General features: G+C 41.4%; 1 protein-coding gene across 3 annotated transcripts in view; it reads left to right on the forward strand.

Moving 5' to 3' along the window:
• The window catches only part of LOC134346690 (carcinoembryonic antigen-related cell adhesion molecule 2-like), a 63,122-nt gene that overhangs the window by 20,616 nt on the left and 16,312 nt on the right, over positions 1 to 26,194 (forward strand). For all 3 annotated transcript variants that reach the window (XM_063048210.1, XM_063048212.1, XM_063048211.1), the window contains exon 5: positions 4,872 to 5,141. In XM_063048210.1, coding sequence (XP_062904280.1) covers positions 4,872 to 5,141 — 270 coding nt within the window. The remainder of the gene's footprint in view (positions 1 to 4,871; positions 5,142 to 26,194) is intronic.

The raw sequence follows: 26,194 nt of genomic DNA on the forward strand, positions 1-26,194 counted from the left end.
TTCAGTTAGAAAAATAGGTATATTTTGAAAAATATATAAAAATCCAGGTAAAATCATCATTTTCACGGCATGAATATGACCTATTAAAGAAAGTGTAAGAGGATTCCATCTAGAAAATAATTGTTTCATAGAGTCCAATAAAGGAACTACTTTATAAGCTTTATAAAGATCATTTTTTTGTAATGGTAATACCCAAATATTTAAAAGAATTCACAATTCTAAATGGAATATCATTATATATAAAAACAGGAACATTTAAAGGGAACAATTCACTTTTGTTTAAATTTAGTTTATATCCTGAAAATTTTCCAAAATGATTTCATAACTCCAAAAGATTAGGAATAGATTCTTCAAGATTCGAAATATAAACCAAAAGATCATCTGCATAAAGAGACATCTTATGTAAGGTCCCATTTATAGAAATACCATGAATGTTTTTAGCTTCATGAATTGTTATAGCCAAAGGCTCCAGTACGAGATTAAATAATAAAGGACTTAATGGACACCCTTGTCAAGTACCTCGTGAAAGTGAAAAAAAAGGGAGACTTAAGATTATTAGTAATAACAGTACCGATAGGGTTCTTATTGGGTTCTTTTTAACTATTTATGGTTCTATTACTATTTATTATTTATGGTGCGACTGTAACGAAAACCAATTTCCCCCGAGATCAATAAAGTATGACTATTATAGATCATTTGAATCCACTTATTAAAATTATTACTGAAGCCAAATTTCTCTAATACATTAAACAAATAAGTCCATTCGACTCTATCAAATGCCTTTTCTGCACCCAGAGAAATAACATATTGGGGTGTTTTGGATAATGGTGAATATATAATATTCATCAATCTCCGAACATTAGAAATAGAGTAACCGCCTCTAATAAAGCCTGTTTGATCCATAGAGATAATTTTAGATAAAATGTTTTCCAAACAGTTAGCCACTATCTTAGAAAGAATTTTAGCATCCACATTTAATAATGAAATAGGTCTATAAGATGAGCATTCAGTAGGATCTTTATCTTTCTTAAGGATTAAAGAAACAGAAGCTTCATAAAAAGAAGAGGGTAAATTATCTTTCTCAAAAGATTCATGAAATAATTCCAAAAGGTATGGAGAAAGTAATTTTTCAATTTTTTAAATAAAATTCTCCTGAATAACCATCGAGCCCAGGAGCTTTACCTGATTGCATTGACCATATAGCTTTCTGAATTTCATGCTCGACAATTGGAGCATCAGGGGTCTGTTGATCTTCAGCAGTAATTTGAGGAAATTTAATCTTATATAAAAAAGCCTTCATTTTGGAGGGATCTGCAGGAAACTGAGATTTATAAAGATCGGAATAGAAATTCTGAAAAATATTATTAAGATCTTCGTAATTACTTACTATATCTCCATTATCTTTATTTACGAATCGTTAAAATTTGTTTTTCAGCTCTAGCAGCCCTTAATTGGGAAGCTAAGAGCTTATTATTTTTATCCCCAAAAATATAAAACTGACTTTTTAATTTAAGCAAATATCCTTCAATAGGATAAGTTAATAATAAATTATATTGTGATTGTAATTCCAATCTTTTAAACAAATCAACATTTGGAAAGATTGCGTTGAGATTATCTAATTCTCTAATTTGTTTAGCAATTTTATCTAATTCCATTCTTGTCTGTTTCTTCAATTTAGCTAAATAAGAAATAATCTGACCATATAAATAAGCTTTTAACATATCCCAAATTACTAACTTTGAGACGTTTCCTGTATTATTAAAAAGAAGAAAACTCTCTTATCTGAGTTTCAATAAACTCAACAAAATCTGAATTTTGTAACAAATGTTCTGGAAAACGCCAAAGTAGTCTTGTAGAAACAATATCTTTCAAATCAAATATTACATTTAAGGGAGCATGATCAGAAATAACAATTGCATTATATTCACATTTCTGAACATTAAATAAAAGTCGAGGGCCGGCTATAAAATAGTCGATTCTCGAATATTTATTATGAACATGTGAAAAAAAGGAATATTCTCTATCACTAGGATGCATATGTCTCTAGACTTCAATTAAACCATAATCAATTAAAAAGGAGTTAATAAGTGATGCAGAGCGATTAAGGAGTTGATGTCTAGATGATGATTTATCTATTAAAGGACTTAAGCAAGTATTAAAATCTCCACCCATTAATAACATATATTCATTTAAATCAGGTAATAGGGCGAAAATATCTTTAAAAAATGAAGGATCATCAACATTTGTTCCATATATATTAACCAAAACCATTTTCTTTTGCAAATTGTTCCTTTAACAATCAAAAATCTACCATTAATATCAGATATAATATCCTCCTGATTAAAGGGAATATTGGAACCAATAAAAATGGAAACACCCCTAATTTTACTTTGAGAGTTTGCGTGAATCTGAGGGTCCTTCCAAAATTTTAAAAAAATCGATTTTTATCACATAACCTGACATGCGTCTCTTGTGCAAAAATTATATCAGGTTGGAATCGATTAATCATTTTAAATGTTTTCTTATGCTTAATAGGATGATTCCAACCACCGACTTTCCAACTTAAAACATTCAACTGTTTACGTAACATCATGAAACTTTATATCTAAGGAAAACAATTAGATGCATGTCAGGATAAGGTAGTCATGAATGGCGGTGATAAGCAACAATAATAACAATTTGCGTACACTCTGGAATTCCATAATGGGAACAAAAAACATATAAATAGAAAAAAAAACCCACCCAACCTACAAAGCCCAGAAATAAGTCACTATCTATCGATGCAAGCCCCAAAGAATGCATAAGAAGCAATTCTGAACTCCACCTACCTAAATAGAAGGTGCAGATGAAAAAGGTAATCTATCTCCCTCTCCCGAGTATACAACTTATTACAGTCAACATACAACCCATTACAATTAAATTAGAAAAAACAGTTAACAGAAACGTCTTTCAGTTTAGAAAGTAACCTTCATAACATTAGATAAGTCCAAAACAAATCCTTAAGATATTTACTCAGAAGAGAAAACAGTCACCATCTTTAACTTATTACATCTATCTATAAAATGTGATAAAAAAACCCGAATAGTAAGTTAAAAGTTCTTAACAAAAACATACAAAGCAAAAAAAAACAATTAGTTCATAAATGTAGCAAACGGAAAGAGATTCTAAATGATTTAAAGTTTCTACAGTCTTCCAACAGATCCCATACGATATCCTAAAATTAAAACCTTGCAAATCAGTCTATTTCAAAGATAAAGGTACATTTCAATAGAAAGGCTTTCAATAGTCCGCAATTCTTCCGATCTCATCATTTCTTATATCACGAAATGATCAAATAATTGTAAGTCCTTTAAACATCAGGCTTCAGACTCATCAGGGAGAGTATTAATAAAACACAATGCATCAGCTGGATCCTCAAAAATATGATCCCCAGAGTCTTTAGTGAAAAGCCTTAATTTAGCTGGATATTTAAGAAAAGGATGCATCTGTTTTTGAAAAGCCATACGCATCACGGCCGCAAATTCAGAACGTTTCTGAACAATTTCACGCGGAAAATCTTGAAAGAAACGAATTCCAGAGCCTTGAAATTTAAACAGTCTTTGTTTTCTTTCCAGTTTAATAATACAGTCTTTGTCTCGAAAACAAAGAAAATGCACAATAACATGTCTATTTTTGCCTTGTCTCGAAGTTCCAACTCTATGAGCTATTTCAATGTCGGGCAATTTCAAAGTTTAAGTCGGGAAAGGAAGAAATTAAAGGCAGACAGAAGGACACTATATCTTACATGTCCACAGGCAGAAGGCAGAGTCCTTGTGTTGGCAGACTTCAAGCTCCGTCAGATTTGGTGTCCATCATATTGGTCCACCAGCACCCAAGTCATGCCTTATTATTATTGCTATCATCAGGAAGGAGGTACAGAAGCCTAAAGGCACACACTCAACAAACTAGGAACAGCTTCTTCCCCTCTGCCATCAGATTTCTGAATGGGCATTGAACCCAGGAGCACTACCTCACCACTCTTTTATTTATATTTTTGTACAAATTTAGTATACAATTTGTATACAATAGCTGAAATTCCTTGTGTCGACATTCAATTGTTCTGATTAGATTATAGTAATACACAGGTCTGTAGTTACCGTTCTCTACACTGTTTCTTCTGATGTTTATTTGCAATTTTCTAGTCCCGAACCATCATCCTGAATCTCCAAGCTTGAACCATTTTGGCCAGGGCCTCTGAGATCTCTTCCTTTGCCCCACCAATGGTTAATCCATCTGAATTACGTACAATGAGACTTTCCAGAAGCCCGCTCATCAATTTTGAGTGCATCCAAAATCACAACTACACCTTCCTTTGCTGAGATCACTGATTTGGAGAGGATGTCTTGTGAGGATAACCTGAGAGAGATTGAGCTATTTTCTTTGGGTGAAGAAAATTGAGAGGTGACTTGATAGAGGTGTACAAAATGAAGCGAAGTATAGATTGAGTGGAAGGCCAGAGTCTTTTTCCTAGGAAAGAGATGGGTGATATCCGGGGGCATCATTTTGAGATGATTGAAGGAAAATATAGGGAAGTTGTCAGGGGTAAGTTTGTTTTTAACGAGGGGTGGTGGTGGAGGCGGTTATATTAGGGAAATTCAAGAAACTCTTGGATAGGCACATGGACGATAGAAAAATGGAGGGCTATGGAGCAGGGAAGGCTTAGATTGATCTTAGAGTGGGTTAAAAAGTTGGCACTACTTTGTGGCCCAAAGGGCCTGTACTGTTCTATGTTCTAACTCATTTAGTCTGATTGTTTCCATTTGCTCCTGGGTTGTTGCAATGAATCCTGATTTATTGATTCATTACCTGAAAATTGGTCTGTCTTTCTTCAGATCCTCTCTCCATACCATCCATCTCCTGCAACTACACCTCTGAGAATGACACAGCCGTGCTGAGCTGCACAGTGCAGAGAGGGGTGGCCGCTTCCATCCTCTGGACCAGAGAAGGTGTTGTACTCCCAGCAGACCAACGTCAGTCCCTGTCCAATGGGAATGTAACACTCACCATTTGGAAAATTCAGGAATCGGACTCTGGATATTACACCTGCACTATGGAAAATCAAGTCAGTCGCACTAACAGCACCTGCCAGCTGGTCAACAAGAGTGAGTATGTGAGGTTTCCATGAAGTTGCATAGCGTCCATTGCACAGATGCTGGCATCCGTATAAACATTAATCCTTCATTAGGGCCTTGTTGATTAAAGGCAAAATAATAAAAATAAAGATGAGCTTTATTTGTCAATGAACATTGTTACAAAGGTTGACCCCTTAGCAATAATGAACTGAGAGGCACAGAGAAAATTTATATTTACCAGCAAGTAACCTTTATTGTCACAACTAAAATGCATGTGGCTTCGCAAACTAACTACCTGTATGCATACCCACAAGGATTCACTGACCCTCCATGAACAGTCAATGAAGAGTAAAGGTATTACCTGGAAAAGGAGTCTACGATATCTATGCGTTCCTCACGCTCCCAATCTCCACATGCCCGTGGGGTCCTCCTCATTACAATGGTTGGACTCAGGTGGCTCGAGATTTATCGCTCCCTCATATTTGAAGCTCCTGATTCTTACAGTGTTCCTCAACAGTTCAAATGATGCATCTCCACTCTGTTGGCTCAAGGTCATCTGACCTACCTGGGTCACCTTCTTATCGACTTTGGTCCAGGACAACAACCGGTATTGTTCTATTGTTTTTCCCCGCAGCCTCCTGCATTTGTTCTTTTCAACTCTGACTGGTTGAAACCAGTTAAAACAAGTGACCGACACTGAGTGTAATGAGAAATCAAATTGCTTCACTGGCAAGCCTGCTACTTTATGTAATAAATAGCCAATCATCTCAGAATGGTCTCAGGTTTAGCAGGTCATTAGCTGAAATTCCTTGTGTCGACATTCAATTGTTCTGATTAGATTATACCAGAGCAGGAATCAGTTCAGAGTTCACTAAGAGGGGTAGGGGAGGGGGTGCAACAAGAACAATCCCACAAAATGGCTGCCTCCATCTCCTTCAAGCACATGGCAAGAACAAAGACAATGTTTTTGTCTACTTACACTGTTCCTGATTTTTCTGAATTCACTGATTTGTAGTCTTTGGTTCTGTCTGGCCAATATCTCCCTCCTCTTGATCCAAAAATATTTGTCTCAAGAGCATTATCCTCGTTCCTTCTGTTGACTGCCATGGAACACCAGTAGGTGTCCAAAACTTAAATTATACAGATACTGCTGATACTTACTTACTGAATTTACACACTTTAGATCAACAATCATCTGCTTTTTTTATAAAACATCCCTAATTTCTGCATTATTTTAGCCTTCCATCTTCTAAGTTGATAACTATGTACCTAATTATCAGAGTACATAAAAATGTTTGTTCCCCAATTCAAAAAGCCTGGGTTACTCAATATTTCATTTGCATTACCAGCATGTGCTTTAATTATTTTAGTGTGTATAGTCCATTGATGAATTATCTGCTTTGCCTCCTTCACAACACATGTCCAATCTGCAGTCAAGTGAAGAATCAGTGGCAACTTCTACACATACTGATTCGTATCGATGTATTGGATCTTGAAGCTCTCCTTCATTACTGTGTCTCCTGCTGGCTGAGGCTAAGTTCATCCTCCAACGGCCAGATCTAACATCCCGTTCCCTGTGGTGACATTGTGACTGATGTTGCCTGACCTAAATAGGTGCCATCCTGATGGGTATATCTGGGTATAATCTCTCTCCAGTACCTCCACACTAATTCCCACACTTCACAAAACATAACTGATGGATAAAAAAATTAAACAGCACCTATTTAAAGCCAGAGAATGTACTTTGCAATCTGCCACTCTGTGTGTCTGCACTCATAATGCCTGTTGTATTCCATTGCATTTATAATGGTTACACCAAGATGTATTCCTAAAACACACAAACACACTTGTAAATGAGTCTGCTGCTATATAGTGAGTATACGTGCACCCTACTGGTGTTCCGACTACTTAGTGTCCACCCTTCGTCAACTGGTGTTCCTGTCTCACCAAATTACCCAAAAATGTCTTGTCTTCTACATAAGCGCGCGTGTGCACACACACACACACACACACACAGACACACACAGACACACACACACACAGACACACACACACACACACACACACACACACACACACACACACAGAGACACACACACACACACACACACAGACCACACTACTTTCAAGTGTCTGCTGTGTTCGTGATGCTTCATGATCCCGTGCTCACTGACCTGAACAGATTTAAGTGTGAGTCCTAATCTTAAAAAAATACTTTCCCACATAATCTGTTTGGATTGATGGCCACGTGATGGTATACAAATGTACCCTGGATAAACCAGCAAATATTATTGTGGCTGTGAATAAAGTCACCAGGAGACACTGAAGTTGCTGGGTATAGAAGCCTTTCTTGAGCAAAACAAGCAGGCTTCACACTGAAGACACTCTTGGAAGAAGATTCTTTCCTGATGCAATGTTATACGATATTTTTATATGCTAAAGATCAAAGGTAATGGCAGGACAATTCTATACTTACAATGTATCCTCAGTGCTTTCTTTGAATTACATATAATTTTCAAACACCTGCATCTTAGCGCCGACACCCAAAGCGAATTCTAATCCACACTGACTCCTGGCCGCATTCATGCATAAACTGGACAATCCACGTTAGGGCTGCACAGAAAGAGCTACCATTTAATCAGGAGGGCAATCAGGATTTCAAAGACAGAGTTTCACGGCAGTCTCTCTGAGCTGAGGAATCAGCAAGAGGGATACATTAGAAATGGCCAATAGAAATAATTCAAATGCAAGCGGAGTGGTGATTCTTTTTCAGTGTGCCAGTGTTTGCAGTGGTTTTAGCTGATCAGGTTTGGGTGTGGGAAATTGTCTTGGAAGTTTCTCTCCCCCTCCCCTCACCACTCTCTCACTCATCCTCCCCTTCCACTCCTCACTTCCCCTCCCTCACTCTCCCTCCACCTCTCTCATTCTCCCTCCCCTCTCTCTCCCACTCTCACTCTCCCTCCCCTCACCTCTCTCTCTCCCCTCTCTCCCTCCCCCTCTCTCCCTCCCCCTCTCTCCCTCCCCCCTCTCCCTCCCCTCTCTCCTTCACCCCTCTCCTTCCCCTCTCTCACTCTCCCTCCCCTCCCCCTCTCCCTCCCTCCTCTCTCTCCCTAACCCGCTCTCTCTCTCCCTCCCACTGTCTCTCCCCCTCTTCTCTGCCCCCGCTCTCCCCATCTCCCCCTCTCTCCCATCTCCCCCCTCTTCCCCACTCTCTCCCTGTCTCTCAACCCCCCATCTCTATCTCCATGTCTCTCCCACTCTCTCTCCCCACTCCCATTCTCTCCCCTCTCTCCCCCCTCTCTCTCCCCCTCTCTCTCCCCCTCTGTCCTCCCTCTCTCCCCCTCTATCCCCTATCTCCCTCCTATCACCCTCCCTCTCCTCCTTCTCTCTCTCTCTCTCTCTCTCTCTCTCTCTCTCTCTCTCTCCCCCCCCCCCCCCATCCCCTCCCTTCCTTCCTTCCTTATTTGTTCATTCCTCATCTGTTAGGGCAGAGTACTGCAGTGAGAATGGCTCGGGGCAGTGTTTTCTACTGTGAGTGGGATGTGGGATGACTGGTAGACAGACGTCCAGTCTCCCAGATAAACGCATCTGCACCAGGTGCACCGAGTTGCAGCTCCTGAGAGAACATATTAAGGAACTGGAGCAGCAGTCTGATGACGTTCGACTCAGATGAGAGAATGAGAAAGTGACAGACAGGAGCTACGGTATGGTAATTACCCTTGGTAGCAGGAGACAGGTAACATAGAACTTAGAGTAGTACAGCACAGTACAGGCCCTTCGGCCCACAATGTTGTGCCGACCCTCAAACCCTGCCTCCCATATAAGCCCCCACCTTAAATTCGTCCATATACCTGTCTAGTAGTCTCTTAAACTTCACTAGTGTATCCGCCTCCACCATTGACTCGGGCAGTGCATTCCACACACGAAGCACTCTCTGAGTAAAAAACCTTCCTCTAATATCCCCCTTGAACTTCCCACCCCTTACTTTAAAGCCATGTCTTCTTGTATTGAGCAGTGGTGCCCTGGGGAAGAGGCGCTGGCTATCCACTCTATATATTCCTCTTATTATCTTGTACACCTCTATCATGTCTCCTCTCATCCTCCTTCTCTCCAAAGAGTAAAGCCCTAGCTCCCTTAATCTCTGATCATAATGCATACTCTCTAAACCAGGCAGCATCCTGGTAAATCTCCTCTGTACCCTTTCCAATGCTTCCACATCCTTCCTATAGTGAGGTGACCAGAACTGGACACAGTACTCCAAGTGTGGCCTAACTAGAGTTTTATAGAGTTGCATCATTACATCGCGACTCTTAAACTCTAGCCCTCGACTTATGAAAGCTAACACCCCATAAGCTTTCTTAACTACCCTATCCACCTGTGAGGCAACTTTCAGGGATCTGTGGACATGTACCCCGAGATCCCTCTGCTCCTCCACACTACCAAGTATCCTGCCATTTACTTTGTACTCTGCCTTGGAGTTTCTCCTTCCAAAGTGTACCACCTCACACTTCTCCGGGTTGAACTCCATCTGCCAGTTCTCAGCCCACTTCTGCATCCTATCAATGTCTCTCTGCAATCTTTGACAATCCTCTAAACTATCTACAACACCACCAACCTTTGTGTCATCTGCAAACTTGCCAACCCACCCTTCTACCCCCACATCCAGGTCGTTAATAAAAATCATAAAAAGTAGAGGTCCCAGAACAGATCCTTGTGGGACATCACTAGTCACAATCCTCTAATCTGAATGTACTCCCTCCACCACCACCCTTTGCCTTCTGCAGGCAAGCCAATTCTGAATCCACCTGGTCAAACTTCCCTGGATCCCATGCTTTCTAACTTTCTGAATAAGCCTACTGTGTGGAACCTTGTCAAATGCCTTACTAAAATCCATATGGATCACATCCACTGCACTACCTTCATCTATATGCCTGGTCACCTCCTCAAAGAACTCTATCAGGCTTGTTAGACACGATCTGCCCTTCACAAAGCCATGCTGACTGTCCCTGATCAGACCATGATTCTCTAAATGCCTATAGATCCTATCTCTAAGAATCTTTTCCAACAGCTTTCCCACCACAGACTTAAGGCTCACTGGTCTATAATTACCCGGACTATACCTACTAGCTTTTTTGAACAAGGGGACAACATTCGCCTCCCTCCAATCCTCCGGTACCATTCCCGTGGACAACGAGGACATAAAGATCCTAGCTAGAGGCTCAGCAATCTCTTCGCTCACCTCGTAGAGCAGCCTGGGGAATATTCCGTCAGGCCCCGGGGACTTATCTGTCCTAATGTATTTTAACAACTCCAACACCTCCTCTCCCTTAATATCAACATGCTCCAGAACATCAACCTCACTCATATTGTCCTCACCATCATCAAGTTCCCTCTCATTGGTGAATACCGAAGAGAAGTATTCATTGAGGACCTCACTCACTTCCACAGCCTCCAGGCACATCTTCCCACCTTTATCTCTAATCGGTCCTACCTTCACTACTGTCATCCTTTTTTTCTTCACATAATTGAAGAATGCCTTGGGGTTTTCCTTTACCCTAGTCGCCAAGTCCTTCTCATGCCCCCCTTCTTGCTCTTCTCAGCCCTTCTTAAGCTCCTTTCTTGCTTCCCTATATTCCTCAGTAGACCCATCTGATCCTTGCTTCCTAAACGTCATGTATGCTGCCTTCTTCCACCTGACTAGATTTTCCACCTCACTTGTCACCCATGGTTCCTTCACCCTACCATTCTTTATCTTCCTCACTGGGACAAATTTATCCTTAACATCCTGCAAGAGATCCCTCAACCTCGACCACATGTCCATAGTACATTTCCCTGCAAAACATCATCCCAATTCACACCCGCAAGTTCTAGCCTTATAGCCTCATAATTTGCCTTTCCCCAATTAAAAATTTTCCTGTCCTCTCCGATTCTATCCTTTTCCATGATAATGCTAAAGGCCAGGGAGCAGTGGTCACTGTCCCCCAGATGCTCACCCACTGAGAGTTCTGTGACCAGACCCGGTTCATTACCTAGTACTAGATCTAGTATGGCATTCCCCCTGATCGGTCTGTCCACATACTGTGACAGGAATCTGTCCTGGACACACTTAACAAACTCTACCCCATCTAAACCCTTGGAACTAATCAGGTGCCAATCAATATTAGGGAAGTTAAAGTCACCCATGATAACAAACCTGTTATTTTTGCACCTTTCCAAAATCTGCCTCCCAATCTGCTCCTCTGTATCTCTGCTGCTACCAGGGGGCCTATAGAATACCCCCAATAGAGTAACTGCTCCCTTCCTGTTTCTGACTTCCTCCCATATTGAGTCAAAAGAGGATCCTGCTACATTACCCACCCTTTCTGTAGCTGTAATAGTATCCCTGACCAGTAATGCCACCCATCCTCCCCTTTTTCCGCCCTCTCTATCCCTTTTAAAGCACTGAAATCCAGGAATATTGAGAATCCATTCCTGCCCTGGTGCCAGCCAAGTCTCTGTAATGGCCACTACATCATAATTCCATGTATGTATCCAAGCTCTCAGTTCATCACCTTTGTTCCTGATGCTTCTTGCATTCAGGTACACATATTTCAGCCCTTCTACCTTACTGTCTTTACACTGTTTATTCTGCTTCTCTTTCCTCAAAGCCTCTCTGTATGTTAGATCTGGCTTTACTCCATGCACTTCTTTCACTGCTCTATCGCTCTGGATCCCATCCCCCTTGCAAATTAGTTTAAACCCTCCCGAACCATGCTAGAAAACCTACCTGCAAGGATATTGCTCCCCCTCGAGTTCAGGTGCAACCCATACAATCTGGTCCTGCCTTCCCCAGAAGAGATCCCAATGATCTAAAAATCTAAAACTCTGCTCCCTGCACCAACTCCCCAGCCACGCATTCAACTGCCATCTCCTCCAATTCTTACCATCACTGTCACGTAGCACTGGCAGCAGTACTGAGAACGCCACCCTTGAGGTCCCGGGTGACTAGATGACTGTCAGAAGGAGGAAGAGAAATACAGTTGGTCCTCCTTATCCGCGGGGGATTGGTTCTGGGAACCCCTGCGGATACCAAAAAACGCAGATGCTCTCGTCCCTTATATACAATAGCGTAGTATTTGCATATAACCTATGCACATCCTCCCATATACTTTAAATCATCTCCAGATTACTTATAATACCTAATTCACAGTTATTTTGTAAATAACACTATTCTTTGCATTTCTGGTCAGATGCTAAATGCATTTCATTGGCTTTGTATAGGTACTCGGCACAATGACAATAAAGTTGAATCTCATAGAATCTAATCTAAAATACAATGGAAATGCTATGTAAATAGTTGTTATACTGTATTGTTTAAGGAATATTGACAAGAAAAAAAAAGTCTGTACATGTTCAGTACAGACGCAACCACCGTAGCTCTTCTGGAAATGCTGATGCCACCTCGGCATGAGCCGATCCCGAATCTCCCCTGATCTTTAAGTTCTTGAGGCTGTAGCACTTTACATAGCCAGCCAGCCATCCCTTACTGGACTTAAACTCCTTCCTTTCTTTTTAAATCTTTTTATTAAATAAGTATACAAAAGGTAAACCATATAAGCACTAATACACTGTTAGAAATTACAGGAGATATTAATACAGAAAAAAATTGATACAAACAGTGCAGTTTAAACATAAAATAATAAGGTAAATTAATAGTATACTAATTTTATATATATATATATAAATAGAGAAAAGGAAAAAAAAACCATTAAAAAAAACCCACCGTGCAACTAAACTAAAAGCAAAGCAAAGCAATGGGCTAACTTGGAAACAGGTAGAGTTAAAAAACTTAAAATCATGTCCTCAAACCCGACCTCCATTAAAAACAGTTAAAAAAAGCAAGAAGGGAATATAAATATGAGACAAAAGAGAAAAAAAAATTACATTAAATGAAAATATTGAACAGAAGATCTCTAGGTCTGTTCAAATTTAAATGAGGAATCATGAAGATTACTTCTAATTTTCTCCAAATTTAAACATAATATCATCTGGGAGAACCAAAAAAAGGTAGTTGGAGCATTAGGCTCTTTCCAATGTTGTAAGATACATCTTTTCACCATTAAAGTAAGAAATGCAATCATTCTACGGGCTGAAGGGGAAAGATTACTGGAAATTTTAGGTAATCCAAAGATAGCAGTAATAGGATGAGGAGAGATATCTATATTCAATACCTTTGAGATAATATTAAAAATGTCTCTCCAAAAAGTTTCCAGAGTAGGACAAGACCAAAACATATGAGTAAAGGAAGCTATCTGCCCCAGACATCTATCACAAAAAGGATTAATATGAGAATAAAAATGAGCTTATTTATCTCTGGACATATGTGCTCTATGAACAACTTTAAATTGGATTAGGGAATGTTTAGCACAGATAGAGGAAGTATTGACTAATTGTAAAATCTGCCCCCAGTCATCCACGGAAATAATAGAACCCAATTCTTGTTCCCAATCTGACCTAATCTTATCAAATGGAGTTTTCCTAAGTTTCATAATAATATTATAAATAATAGTCATTGCACCTTTCTGACATGGATTAAGGTTAATTATAGTATCTAAAATATATGTAGGAGGAAGCATTGGAAAGGAAGAAAGTATACATAGAAACATAGAAACATAGAAAATAGGTGCAGGAGTAGGCCATTCGGCCCTTCGAGCCTGCACCGCCATTTATTATGATCATGGCTGATCATCCAACTCAGAACCCAGCCTTCCCTCCATACCCCCTGACCCCTGTAGCCACAAGGGCCATATCTAACTTCCTTTTAAACATAGCTAATGAACTGGCCTCAACAGTTTGCTGTGGCAGAGAATTCCACAGATTCACCACTCTCTGTGTGAAGAAGTTTTTCCTAACCTCGGTCCTAAAAGGCTTCCCCTCTATCCTCAAACTGTGACCCCTCGTTCTAGACCTCCCCAACATCGGGAACAATCTTCCCGCATCTAGCCTGTCCAATCCCTTTAGGATCTTATACGTTTCAATCAGATCCCCCCTCAATCTTCTAAATTCCAACGAGTACAAGCCCAGTTCATCCAGTCTTTCTTCATATGAAAGACCTGCCATCCCAGGAATCAATCTGGTGAACCTTCTTTGTACTCCCTCTATGGCAAAGATGTCTTTCCTCAGATTAGGGGACCAAAACTGCACACAATACTCCAGGTGTGGTCTCACCAAGGCCTTGTACAACTGCAGTAGTACCTCCCTGCTCCTGTACTCGAATCCTCTCGCTATAAATGCCAGCATACCGTTCGCCTTTTTCACCGCCTGCTGTACCTGCATGCCCACTTTCAATGACTGGTGTATAATGACACCCAGGTCTCGTTGCACCTCCCCTTTTCCTAATCGGCCACCATTCAGATAATAATCTGTTTTCCTATTTTTGCCACCAAAGTGGATAACTTCACATTTATCCACATTAAATTGCATCTGCCATGAGTTTGCCCACTCACCCAACCTATCCAAGTCACCCTGCATCCTCTTAGCATCCTCCTCACTGCTAACACTGCCACCCAGCTTTGTGTCATCCGCAAACTTGGAGATGCTGCATTTAATTCCCTCATCCAAGTCATTAATATATATTGTAAACAACTGGGGTCCCAGCACTGAGCCTTGCGGTACCCCACTAGTCACCGCCTGCCATTCTGAAAAGGTCCCGTTTATTCCCACTCTTTGCTTCCTGTCTGCTAACGAATTCTCCACCCACACCAATTCCTTACCCCCAATACCGTGTGCTTTAAGTTTGCACACTAATCTCCTGTGTGGGACCTTGTCAAAAGCCTTTTGAAAATCCAAATATACCACATCCACTGGTTCTCCCCTATCCACTCTACTAGTTACATCCTCAAAAAATTCTATGAGATTCGTCAGACATGATTTTCCTTTCACAAATCCATGCTGACTTTGTCCGATCATTTCACCGCTTTCCAAATGTGCTGTTATCACATCCTTGATAACTGACTCCAGCAGTTTCCCCACCACCGATGTTAGGCTAACCGGCCTATAATTCCCCGGTTTCTCTCTCCCTCCTTTTTTAAAAAGTGGGGTTACATTAGCCACCCTCCAATCCTCAGGAACTAGTCCAGAATCTAACGAGTTTTGAAAAATTATCACTAATGCATCCACTATTTCTTGGGCCACTTCCTTAAGCACTCTGGGATGCAGACCATCTGGCCCCGGGGATTTATCTGCCTTCAATCCCTTCAATTTACCTAACACCACTTCCCTACTAACATGTATTTCGCTCAGTTCCTCCATCTCACTGGACCCTCTGTCCCTTACTATTTCTGGAAGATTATAGTATAGTACTTAGGAAATTTCTAACTTGAAGATATCTAAAAAAAAATGTATTCTTGGTAAATTATATTTATTAGATAATTGTTCAAAAGACATAAGGGAACAATCTAAGAGTAAATCCAAAAACCGTGAAATACCCTTAGTCTTCCAAATTTGAAACACACGATCCGTGAAAGAGGGAGGAAAAAATGTTACCTACAATAGGGATAGCTAGCCCAAATTGGTTAAGATCGAAAAATTTTCTGAATTGAAACCAAATACGTAAGGTATATTTATCTATAGGGTTAGAAACCAGTTTGAGGCGTTTCAAATCGAAAGGAAGAGAGGAACCTAAAATAGAGCCAAGTGCATAGCCCTGAGCAGATTGTAATTCCAAAATTACCCATTTAGGGATGGATAGTGTATCTTGGTCAAGTAACCAAAATTTCATATGTCGAATATTAATTGCCCAGTAATAGAATCTAAAGTTAGGTAATGCTAAACCTCCATCTCTCTTAGCCTTCTGTAAATGTATCTTACCCAGTCTCGGGTTTTTATTTTGCCAAATAAATGAAGAAGTTTTAGAGTCAACTTTATCAAAAAAAAGATTTTGGAACAAAAGTCGGTAATGCCTGAAATATATGTAAAAATTTTGGCAGAATAAACATCCTAACTGCATTAATACAACCAATCAAAGTTAAATATAATGGAAACCACTTAGATGAAAGTTGAGTAATATGATCAATTAAGGGTAAAAAGTTAGTCTTAAATAAATCTTTGTGTTTATAAGTAATTTTAATCCCAAGATATGAGAAATAATTATGAATCAATTTAAATGGAAAGTTATGATACAAGGGAAGTTGTTTATTAATCGGAAGAAGTTCACTCTTATTAAGATTTAATTTATAACCTGAAAAAAGACTGAATTGTGCTAATAAATCTAAAGCAGCAGGGATAGATTTTTGAGGATTAGAAATATATAAAAGTAAGTCATCAGCATAGAGTGATACTTTATGGGACTTTAAGCCCCGAGTTATCCCAATAATATTTGGAGATTCTCGAATGGCAATTGCAATATCAAATAATAAAGGACTAAGAGGACAACCTTGTCGAGTACCTCGAAAAAGAGGGAAAAAAGGTGAGCTTAAAGAGTTAGTACGGACCGAGGCCATAGGAGAATGATATAACAGTTTGATCCAAGATATAAATTTCGAGGTAAAATTAAACATTTCAAGCACCCTAAATAAGTAAGGCCATTCTACTCTATTAAACTCCTTCCTGTCGCTCACAACACAAGTATCGAACGAGCGAGACGTGAGGGGAGCAATTCTCAACCTCCGGGTTTCCCCGATCCGCGGTTGGTTGAATCCGTGCATGCGGAACCCGCGATTAAGGAGATCCGACTGCACAGCCAGTGCAGAGTACAGCTGTGGCTGCTCCCCTCAATAATAAGTATATACCTCTAGATATTGAGGGGGGACAACCTACCAAGGTGGAACCACAGTGACCGGGTCTCTGGCACTGAGTCTGGTGCTGTGGCTCAGCAGAACAGGGAGGTGAAGGTGACTGCAGTGTTGATAAGAGATTCATTAGTCAATAGTGAGCAGCCAGAAGTCTTCCCCTCTCTGATCCAGAACATTTTATCCTCAGTGAGACTCTTAGGTCTCATCACCAGCTGTTGGGCCTTCGGAGATCCCATCTTCCTCTCACCCTGCCATCCCTGAACACTCCAAGCTTCCCTTCCCCTCAGACAATACCAATCCACTTCCTCCTCCGATCCCAGCTCTCATCCACGCCAGGTTTTCACCATTCCCTCTGACTTTCCCCTCTCTGAAACAGAAGGTTTTATCTTCAGTAAGGGCGTCACCTTTGTCCCCCTGTGCCCACACCTCAGTGAGTTCCGCGCCTGTCATGATGCTGAGCTCTTCTTCTGCCGTCTCCATCTCTGAGCCTATTTCTTTGGCAAGGACTCTTTCCCCCCCCCCCCCCAAACACTGATGACCCCTTCTCTTGTCTTCAACCCTCTTCCTCTTCCTGGACACCCCACCATGGTCTTCTGCCTGCTCTGGACCTTTTGATTGCCAACAGCCAACCGTCTCGACTTTAACACTCCTCTCTCCTATTCCAACCGCAGTCCTTCTGAACGCTCGGCTCTCCACTCCCACCGCACTAATCCTAACCTCACCATCAAACCCACAGATAAGGGAGGTGCTGTAGTAGTCCGGCAGACTGACCTCTACCTTGCTGAGGGCCGGCAACAATTGTCATATACCTCCTCTTACTTACCCCTCAAACAGGACCCCACTAAGGAACACCAGACCTTTGTCTCCCACACCATCACCAATCTTATTTACTCTGGGGATGTCCCATCCACCGCGACCACCCTCGTAGTTGCTGCATCCCACACCTCCGATTTCTATCTCCTACCCAAAATCCATAAACCTGCTTGTCCAGGTAGATCCATTGTTTCACCTTGCTCCTGCCCCACTGAACTCATATTGGCACACCTCAACTCTGTTTTATCCCCCCAGTTCAGTCCCTTCCTGCCTACATCCATGACACCTCACACACTCTTGATTTTTTCAAGGATTTCAGGTTCCCTGGCCTCTATCATCTTATTTTCACAATGGATGCCCAGTCCCTATACACGTCCATCCCACACCAGGATGGCCTCAAGCTCTCCGTTTCTTTCTGGACACCAGACCCAACCAACTCCTCTCCTCTGCCTAGTGGAACTTGTCCTCACTCTAAATAATTTCTCCTTTGGCTCCTCCCACTTCCTTTAAACAAAAGGGGTAGCTGAGGGCCCAGCTGTCTACCTGTTTGTCAGCTATGTGGAAGAGTCTATATTCCAAGCCTACACTGGTGACCACCCCGCACGCTCCCTACACTACATTGATGGCTGCATTGGCACTGCTTCCTGCACCCGTGCTGAACTTGTCGATTTCATCCACTTTGCCTCCAACTTCCACCCAGCCCTCAATTTCACCTGGTCCATTTCTGACACTTCCCTTCCCTTTCTCGATCTCACTGTCTCCATCACCAGAGACATCTTATCTACCAGTGTCTATTATAAGCCAATGGACTCTCACAGCTACCTGGACTATATCTTGCCCTACCTTGCTATTTGTAAAAGTGCCATTCCATTCTCTCAGTTCCTCCATCTCCACCACATGTGCTCTCAGGATGAAGCTTTTCATTCCAGAATGAATGAGATGTCCTCCTTTTTCTAAGACCATAAGTCAAAACAAAGGAGCAGAAGTCGGCCATTTGGCCCATCGAGTCTGCTCCGCCATTTTAACATGAGCTGATCCATTCTCCCATTTAGTCCCACTCCCTCGCCTTCTCACCAAAACCTTTGATGCCCTGGCTACTCAGATACCTATCAATCTCTGCTTTAAATACACCCAATGACTTGGCCTCCACTGCTGCCCATGGCAACAAATTCCATAGATTCATCACCCTCTGACTAAAAAAATTTCTTCACATTTCTGTTCTGAATGGGCGCCCTTCAATCCTTAAGTCATGCCCTCTCGTACTAGACTCCCCCAAGATAGGGACTTCTCTTCCTCCACCATCAATGCTGCCCTCCACCGCATCTCTTCCATTCCACGCATGTCTGCTCTTACCCCATCCTCCCACCATCCCACCAGAGATAGGGTTCCTCTTGTCCTCACCTACCACACCACCAGCCTCAGCTTCCAGCACATAATTCTCCGAAACTTCTGCCACCTGCAACTGGATCCCCCCATCAAACACATCTTTCCATCCCCCCACTTTCTGCTTTCTGCAGGGATTGCTTCCTGTGCGACTCCCCTGTCCATTTGTCTTCCCCACTGATATCCCTCCTGCACTAATCCTTGCAAGTGGAACAAGTGCTACATCTGCCCCTACACCTCCTCCCTCAGTACCATTCAGGGCCCCAAACAGTCTTTCCAGTTGAGGCGACAGTTCAACTGTGAGTATGTTGGGGTTATATATTGTGTTCAGTGCTCCCGGTGTAGCCTCCTGTTTATCGGTGAGACCCGACGTAGATTGGGAAACCGCTTCACCGAGCATCTATATTCCATCCATCAGAACAAGTGGGATCTTCCAGTGGCCACTCATTTTAATTCCACTTCCCGTTCCACAACGTCCTTCCCTGGCCCCCTGCACCGTTGTGATAAGGCCACACTCAGGTTGGAGGAACAACACCTTATATTCTGTTTGGGTAGCATCCAACCTGATGGCATGGACATCAATTTCTCAAACTTGCAGTAACGCTACCCCACCCCCTTCACCATTTCCTATCCCCTTTTCCCTCTCATGTTATCTCCTTGCCTGATGATTGCCTCCCTCTGGTGTTCCTCCCTCCCCCCACTTTTTCCATCTTCCCTGTCCTTCTGCCTCTTTCACCTATGAACTCCGAGCTCATTGCTTCATCTCTCCCTCTCTGACTCTCTGATGTTTCACCTGGTGTTTCTCTCTCCCTCACCCCCCCCACCTTTCAAATCTACTCCTCAGCTTCTTCAGTCCTGCTGAATGGTTTTGTCCTGAAATGTGGACAGTGCTCTTTCCATAGATGCTGCCTGCCCTGCTGAGTTCCTCTAGCATTCTGTGTGTGTTCGCCAGAAGGCTTGGTACATATTGACACCAATGGCATGGGTAGAAAAGATGACGAGGTCCTGAAGAGAAATTTTAGAAAGCTAGGGAGAAAGTGGAGAAACAGGACCTCCAGCCTGGTAGTCTCTGGGTTGCTGCCTGTGCCACGTGCCAGTGGCAGTAGGAACAGAATGATTGGGCAAGTGAATGTGTGGCTGAAGAACTGGTTAAGGAGTTCACATGATGGATATTTGGGATCTCTTGGGGAAGTGATGACCTGTGCAAAAGGGACTGGTTATAACTGAACACGAGGAGTCTAATATACTTGAGGGCAGGTTGACCAAAGTTGTTCAGGTGAGTTTAAACTAACTGGGCAGAGGAATGGGAAACTAGGTGATAGTGCTGAAGATGAGGGTAGTTGGTTTACAAAGAAAGGCAATGTGCAGTGAAACTCATAGCAATGAGAGGCTGGTGATAGGGCGAAGATGCAGTCAACAGGATGAGTTGCAATGTAAAACGAGGACAAAATCGAAAAGGGTGAATACAGGACTGAGGTGTTATATTTAAACATGCACGGTATATGGAATAAGGTAGATGAACTTGTAGCACAGTTGCAGATTGACAGGTATGATGATGTAGGCTTCACTGAATTATGGCTGAAAGAAGAATGTGTCTAAGGGTACTGCTTGTGTCACACGTGTTGTGAGGTGGATGAAATTATCAGAGAGACAGAGTCACTGGTAGATACAAAGCAGCTTCTTTATTCGACACAACGAGGTACAGCAGGCATCATACGGATGGAGACGCTTTCGGTAGAAAGCGTTGTTAGCCCAATGTGGGCTCGATATTTATTTGCTAAACACGGAGGGCAATCCTTATTCACAAAGTTATAGACAATGCATAGACAATGCTTCCTTTTGAAGCTACATACAAAACATCACACCTTCTGACTTCATCCTTTCCTCCTGACCCCCGCATGTCTGGGTTGGTACTCACAGCCTTTAGGAATGCAAGTTAAATCCACAATCCATTTATTTTGTACTTTACGTGCTAACATAAAAGACAATTCATATTTATAAAGTATAGATAATACTGTCTTTGAAACTACCTGTATACTTCACACTTCGATCCGCAGCATCTGGCTAGTATTCCGATATTCACAGCTTTTAGGAAATGCATTGCTGTGAACTCAATCCGCGGTACTTTGTCAAATGGAAGACTGGTGACCAAAGTCATTTAAGTGTAAATGAATCATCTACCCAAAAACTCACTCTAACAACACGTACTGGCGGAAGCCAAAGCGGGTGGCATTGCTCTATTGGTAAAAAATGAAATTAAATCTTTAGAAAGAGGCGACAAAGGTCTGGAAGGGGTTGAATCATTTTGGATAGAACTAAGGGTAAAAGAACCTTTCTGGGAGTTATATACAGACCCCCCAAAACAGTAGTATGGATGTGGTCTACAAATTACAACAAAAGATATAAAATGCATGGCAGAAGGGCAATATACAGACAGATTGAGTAAAATCATGTTGGTGCTGGTTTCTAAGAGGGGGATTTTCCAGAATGCCAGTGAGACGGCTCTTTATAACAGCTCATGGTTGAGCCCACTTTTGGATCAGCTATTCTGGATTGGGTCATCATCATCATAGCTTGTCACACCAGACAGCCAGCCATTCTAGAGTGTTTGATGTTGAGCAGGTCAGTGTCAGCTAAATCAGGTGAGAGTGGGCAACATTTCTGTGGGGTCTTGCACTGTATTGTATGGTGGGGTTCTGGCTTCTGTTTCTTGCCAGAGGTCAATCCTGTATGTTTGGGGGTATATTCCGTGCAGTAGTTCCTCCACTGCAGCAAAGCTTTTCCTCGATTTTAGGTGGTTGGAAACTGGCAAATGATGATGTAGTGGGTGCCGTGGATCTGAGTTCTGTTTACCTTTTTCAATTTTTGTTGTAGAGTGTCTTCGGATATTGGGTGAGAAATGCCTGCAAGTCTGTAAATGATGTTAGTAGGTGTGGGGCGCACTGTGCCTATGATTATTCGGCAGGCTTCATTAAGCAACAGGTCAATTTTCTTCGCATGGGCTGATCTGCCCCACACAGGTGCACAGTACTCTGCAGGTGCATAGCAGAGTGCTAGGGCAGTTGATCTAAGTGTGTGAGCATTAGCTCCCCATTTCGTGCCTGCTAATTTTTTCAAGAGAGAATTGCGAGAGCCAACTTTCTCTCGGAGTTTTTGGATGTGAGTTGCAAATGAGAGCATCCCATTCAGTGTCACGCCCAGGTAAATTGGAGTCGGATGGTGTTCGAGCTCCTTCCCACACCAGAAAATCTTGAGTTTCCGAGCTGCTTTTTGATTCCTCAGGTGCGTTTGGGTTTGGGTGTTGTGCAATGAACCAGAATTGATTAGAGAGCTTAAGATAAAAGAATCATTATATGATCGAATTCACCCTGAATTTTGAGAAGGAGAAGCTGAAGTCAGACGTATCAGTATTACAGTAGAGTAAAGGGAAGTACAGAGCAATGAGAGAGGAGATGGCCAGAATTGATTGGAGAAGAACACTGGCAGGGCTGATGGCAGACCTGCAATGGCTGGAATTTCTGGAAGCAGTTTGGAAGGCACAGGATATATGCATCCCAAAGAGGAAGAAGTATTCTAAAGTCAAGAATGTGGTTTGTGAACTTTTAGAGCAGTTTGTGCTTGAGCCTACTCAGAGAAAGGTTGTTGTTGATTGGGTGTTGTGTAACAACTCAGATCTTAATAGGGAGCTTAATGTAAAGGAACACTGAGGAGGCAGTGATCATAATATGATTGCATTCATACTGCAATTTGAGAGGGAGAATCATGAGTCACATCTATCAGAATGCAATGGAATAAAGGGAATTAGAGAGACATGAGAGAGGAACTTGCCCAGGTGGATAGGAGGAGGATATAGGCAGGAGGATGGCAGAGCAGGGACGGCTGAAATTTCTCAGAATAGTTCACAAGGCACTAGATAGATATGTCCCACAGAAGAAGAAATACTCAATTGGCAGGGGTAGTTAACCATGGTTAACAAGGGGAATTAAGGACTGCATAAAAACCAAGGGGCATATAAGGTAGCAAAAGTGCGTGGGAAGTTGGATGATTCATCCAGATACTTGAGGCTTCTTTCAAATATGGATTAAATTTAAATAATCTGGCTAGATTATTCCAGAACAAATGCATATGCGATATAATTGTGTGAGACCTTGCCTCAGGAGGTAACTTGATAGACAAACATTGTAATGCTGGGATGGGAGGAAGAGCAGAACACTCAATACGATACCAAGGATGCGCTCTCTCTGGAGGGAGAGACCAATGTGCTAAGAGTAAAGGCATAGTTATAGTATATTAACTTTGGCAAACCTAAAGTTTAAGCGTGGGTGTTTACCATTCCAAATAAATGCCTTAGTTATTTTATCAAATTACTTAAAATATGTTAATGGGATTTGAACTGGTAACGATTGGAACAGATAATTAACCTTTGGAATGTTATTCTTCTTCAAGGCATTTACTTTTCCCAACATTGACAAATACAACGATGACCATCTGTCTACATCTCATGAAATTCTCTGCAATAATGGATCAAAATTTACCTTTACTAAATCCTTCAGTTGAGGGGGAAAATTAATACCTAAATATTGTATACCCTTCTTTGGCCAGTGAAATTGGCCTGGGTAAAAAGCAGATGCAGGGCAGTATGCAGTCAATGGTAGTGCTTCCGATTTTGTCCAATGAACCTTCTAACCTGAGAATCTAGAGTAAGACATTAATGTTAAAAAGATGTGGCACCGACCGACGAGGGTCCGATACAAATAATAAAATATCATCCGCATAAAGTATCAGTTTATGAACCTGTCCTCCCACAGATATCCCTATAAAGTTCTCATTCTCTCTGATAGCTGCTGCCAGGGGCTCCAAAGCTAGGCAGAATAACATTGGGGAAAGCGGGGAACCCTGTCGGGTACCCCCTTTAAGAGAGAAGTAAGGTGAAATGTAACCACTAGTTTGAAGGGAGGCATCAGGGTTGTTATATAACAGTCTAATCCATTTTAAAAAGATGGGTCCAAATCCCAAAAATTGAAGAATCTTAAACAGATAACCCCATTCCACCCGATCAAATGCTTTTTCAGCATCGAGTGAGATAGCTGCTACAGGTGACTGATTATCGGCCAATAACCACATAGTATTCACAAGACGCCTTATGATATCAGATGAGCTGCGGTCCCTGATAAGGCCCACCTGATCACTCTGTATCAACCTTGTTATTAAACAGTTTGCAAGGACCTTTGATAACACTTTCACATCTATTAGGATAAGGAAAATTGTTCTGTAATTCTTACATTCACAGGGGTCTTTACCCTCTTTCAGAATCAATGTAATTAGCGCTTGTGATAAAGTAGGGGGTAAGTTACCCCGCTCTATAGACTCTTTGTATAGATTCAGCAGTAGAGGAGCTAGCTCCTCTGCATAGCATTTAAAAAATTCCACTGTAATTCCATCTGGGCCAGGAGTTTTCCCAGTAGGTAAGATCTTAATCACTGATATAATTTCTTCCAATGTTATAGTGGAATCAAGGTATTGTTGTTGTTCTTTTGTCAACTTAGGTAACCCTAATAGCCTCAGAAAGTTAACAATTTCTTCCTCACTAGAGTTGGAGGTCCTTATAAAACTCTTGGAATGCATCAATAATATCTTTAGGTGTCGTCAAAGTATCACCTGTTGCTGATCTAATAGCTGGGATAATAGATATTGATTCTCTGTTTTATACACCTTGCAAGAAGCTTGCCAGCTTTCTCCCCGATTCAAATTGCCTTTGTCTTGCCCTGAAAAGTCAAAATTCTACTTTCTGGGATAATATTAGATTGTAATGATATTTCAGCCATGTTACTTCTTTCAAATCTTTGGATGACATCCGCTGCTTCAATTTTGTCTCAATCTCTTTGATTATATTTTCTAACTTTGTAATTTTCTGATTATTCCATTTTTTTAATATAAGAAGTATGTTGAATAGTATATCCCCTCAAAACTGCCTTCAGGGCTTCCCAGTTCGTCCCTGCCAAGGAGGCCGTCGGTATATTTATCTCTAAATACTCCTTGGTTTGTTGTCTCGTAGCTTGCCTATATATTGAATCTTGTAACAAGGATGAATTAAATCTCCATCTATGTGACTGCATTCTCTTATACTGAGGTATTGCCTCTAGACAAACCCAACCATGATCTGATATTATATTATTACCAATTGCACATTGAGACACAGCCTGAATAAGTGACTTGGATATAACGAAGAAATCAATCCTTGTGTATGTTTTATGAACTGCAGGAAAAAAAATGTGTAACCCCTCCCACTGGGATTCATAAGGCGCCAAACATCCACAAGCCCGAGGGCTTTGCACATTCTTTGCACCATCACAGTGAGTTTTGAGGTTCTATATGACAACATCTTACTACGGTCAATATTGGATCTATTCATTCATTCAGGTGCCTTGCCGTTTGTCGTGGCCGATCATGTCTCTCCATCCATCACGGTCCCCGACCCTCCAAATTGTAGTTGTTGCTTCCCCTGTTTCTAACCATGATGTTATTCCATCTATCATTTTCATTCTCTGTCTGCCTCTAACGTTCTAATCTCTCTCTTTGCATGATGTGTCCAAAGAATTTGCTGTTATCTGATATTTTTTTCTGAGTAATGTATGTTTTGTTTTCGTTCTCGGTGGATCCATTACCAAATTAAAATCTCCCCCAAGTATGATATCATAAGCTCCAATAGAATGTAACTTCCCTTCAAGATCAACAAAAAGTCCTGCATTTTCTGTATTATGTTTGCTAAAATAAAATGCTGCTTCTGTACTTCTGCCAAAATAGTAAGAATTCTGCCTGCTTCATCTTTGATCTGTTTCTCACATCTAAACTGCAGCTGCCTATTGATAAGTGTTATAATGCCCCTGCTCTTAATTGACCCTGCACTGTGAAAAACATCATCTGTAAAACACCCCAGTAGCTTTTCTGATTCCGCTGTTGATAAATGTGTTTCCTGTAGAAATAACACATTCCATTTTTGTCTCTTAAGCTTAGTCATTACTTTTCTCCTTTTTATAGGATTCCCCAGTCCATTAACATTTCATGTGGTGAAACATATTTTATCTGAATTAAGAGAAGTCATAATTAGGACAAACA

The sequence above is a fragment of the Mobula hypostoma genome, chromosome 5 (genome assembly GCF_963921235.1).
Source record: "Mobula hypostoma chromosome 5, sMobHyp1.1, whole genome shotgun sequence".
In the NCBI taxonomy this organism is placed as follows: Eukaryota; Metazoa; Chordata; class Chondrichthyes; order Myliobatiformes; family Myliobatidae; genus Mobula; species Mobula hypostoma.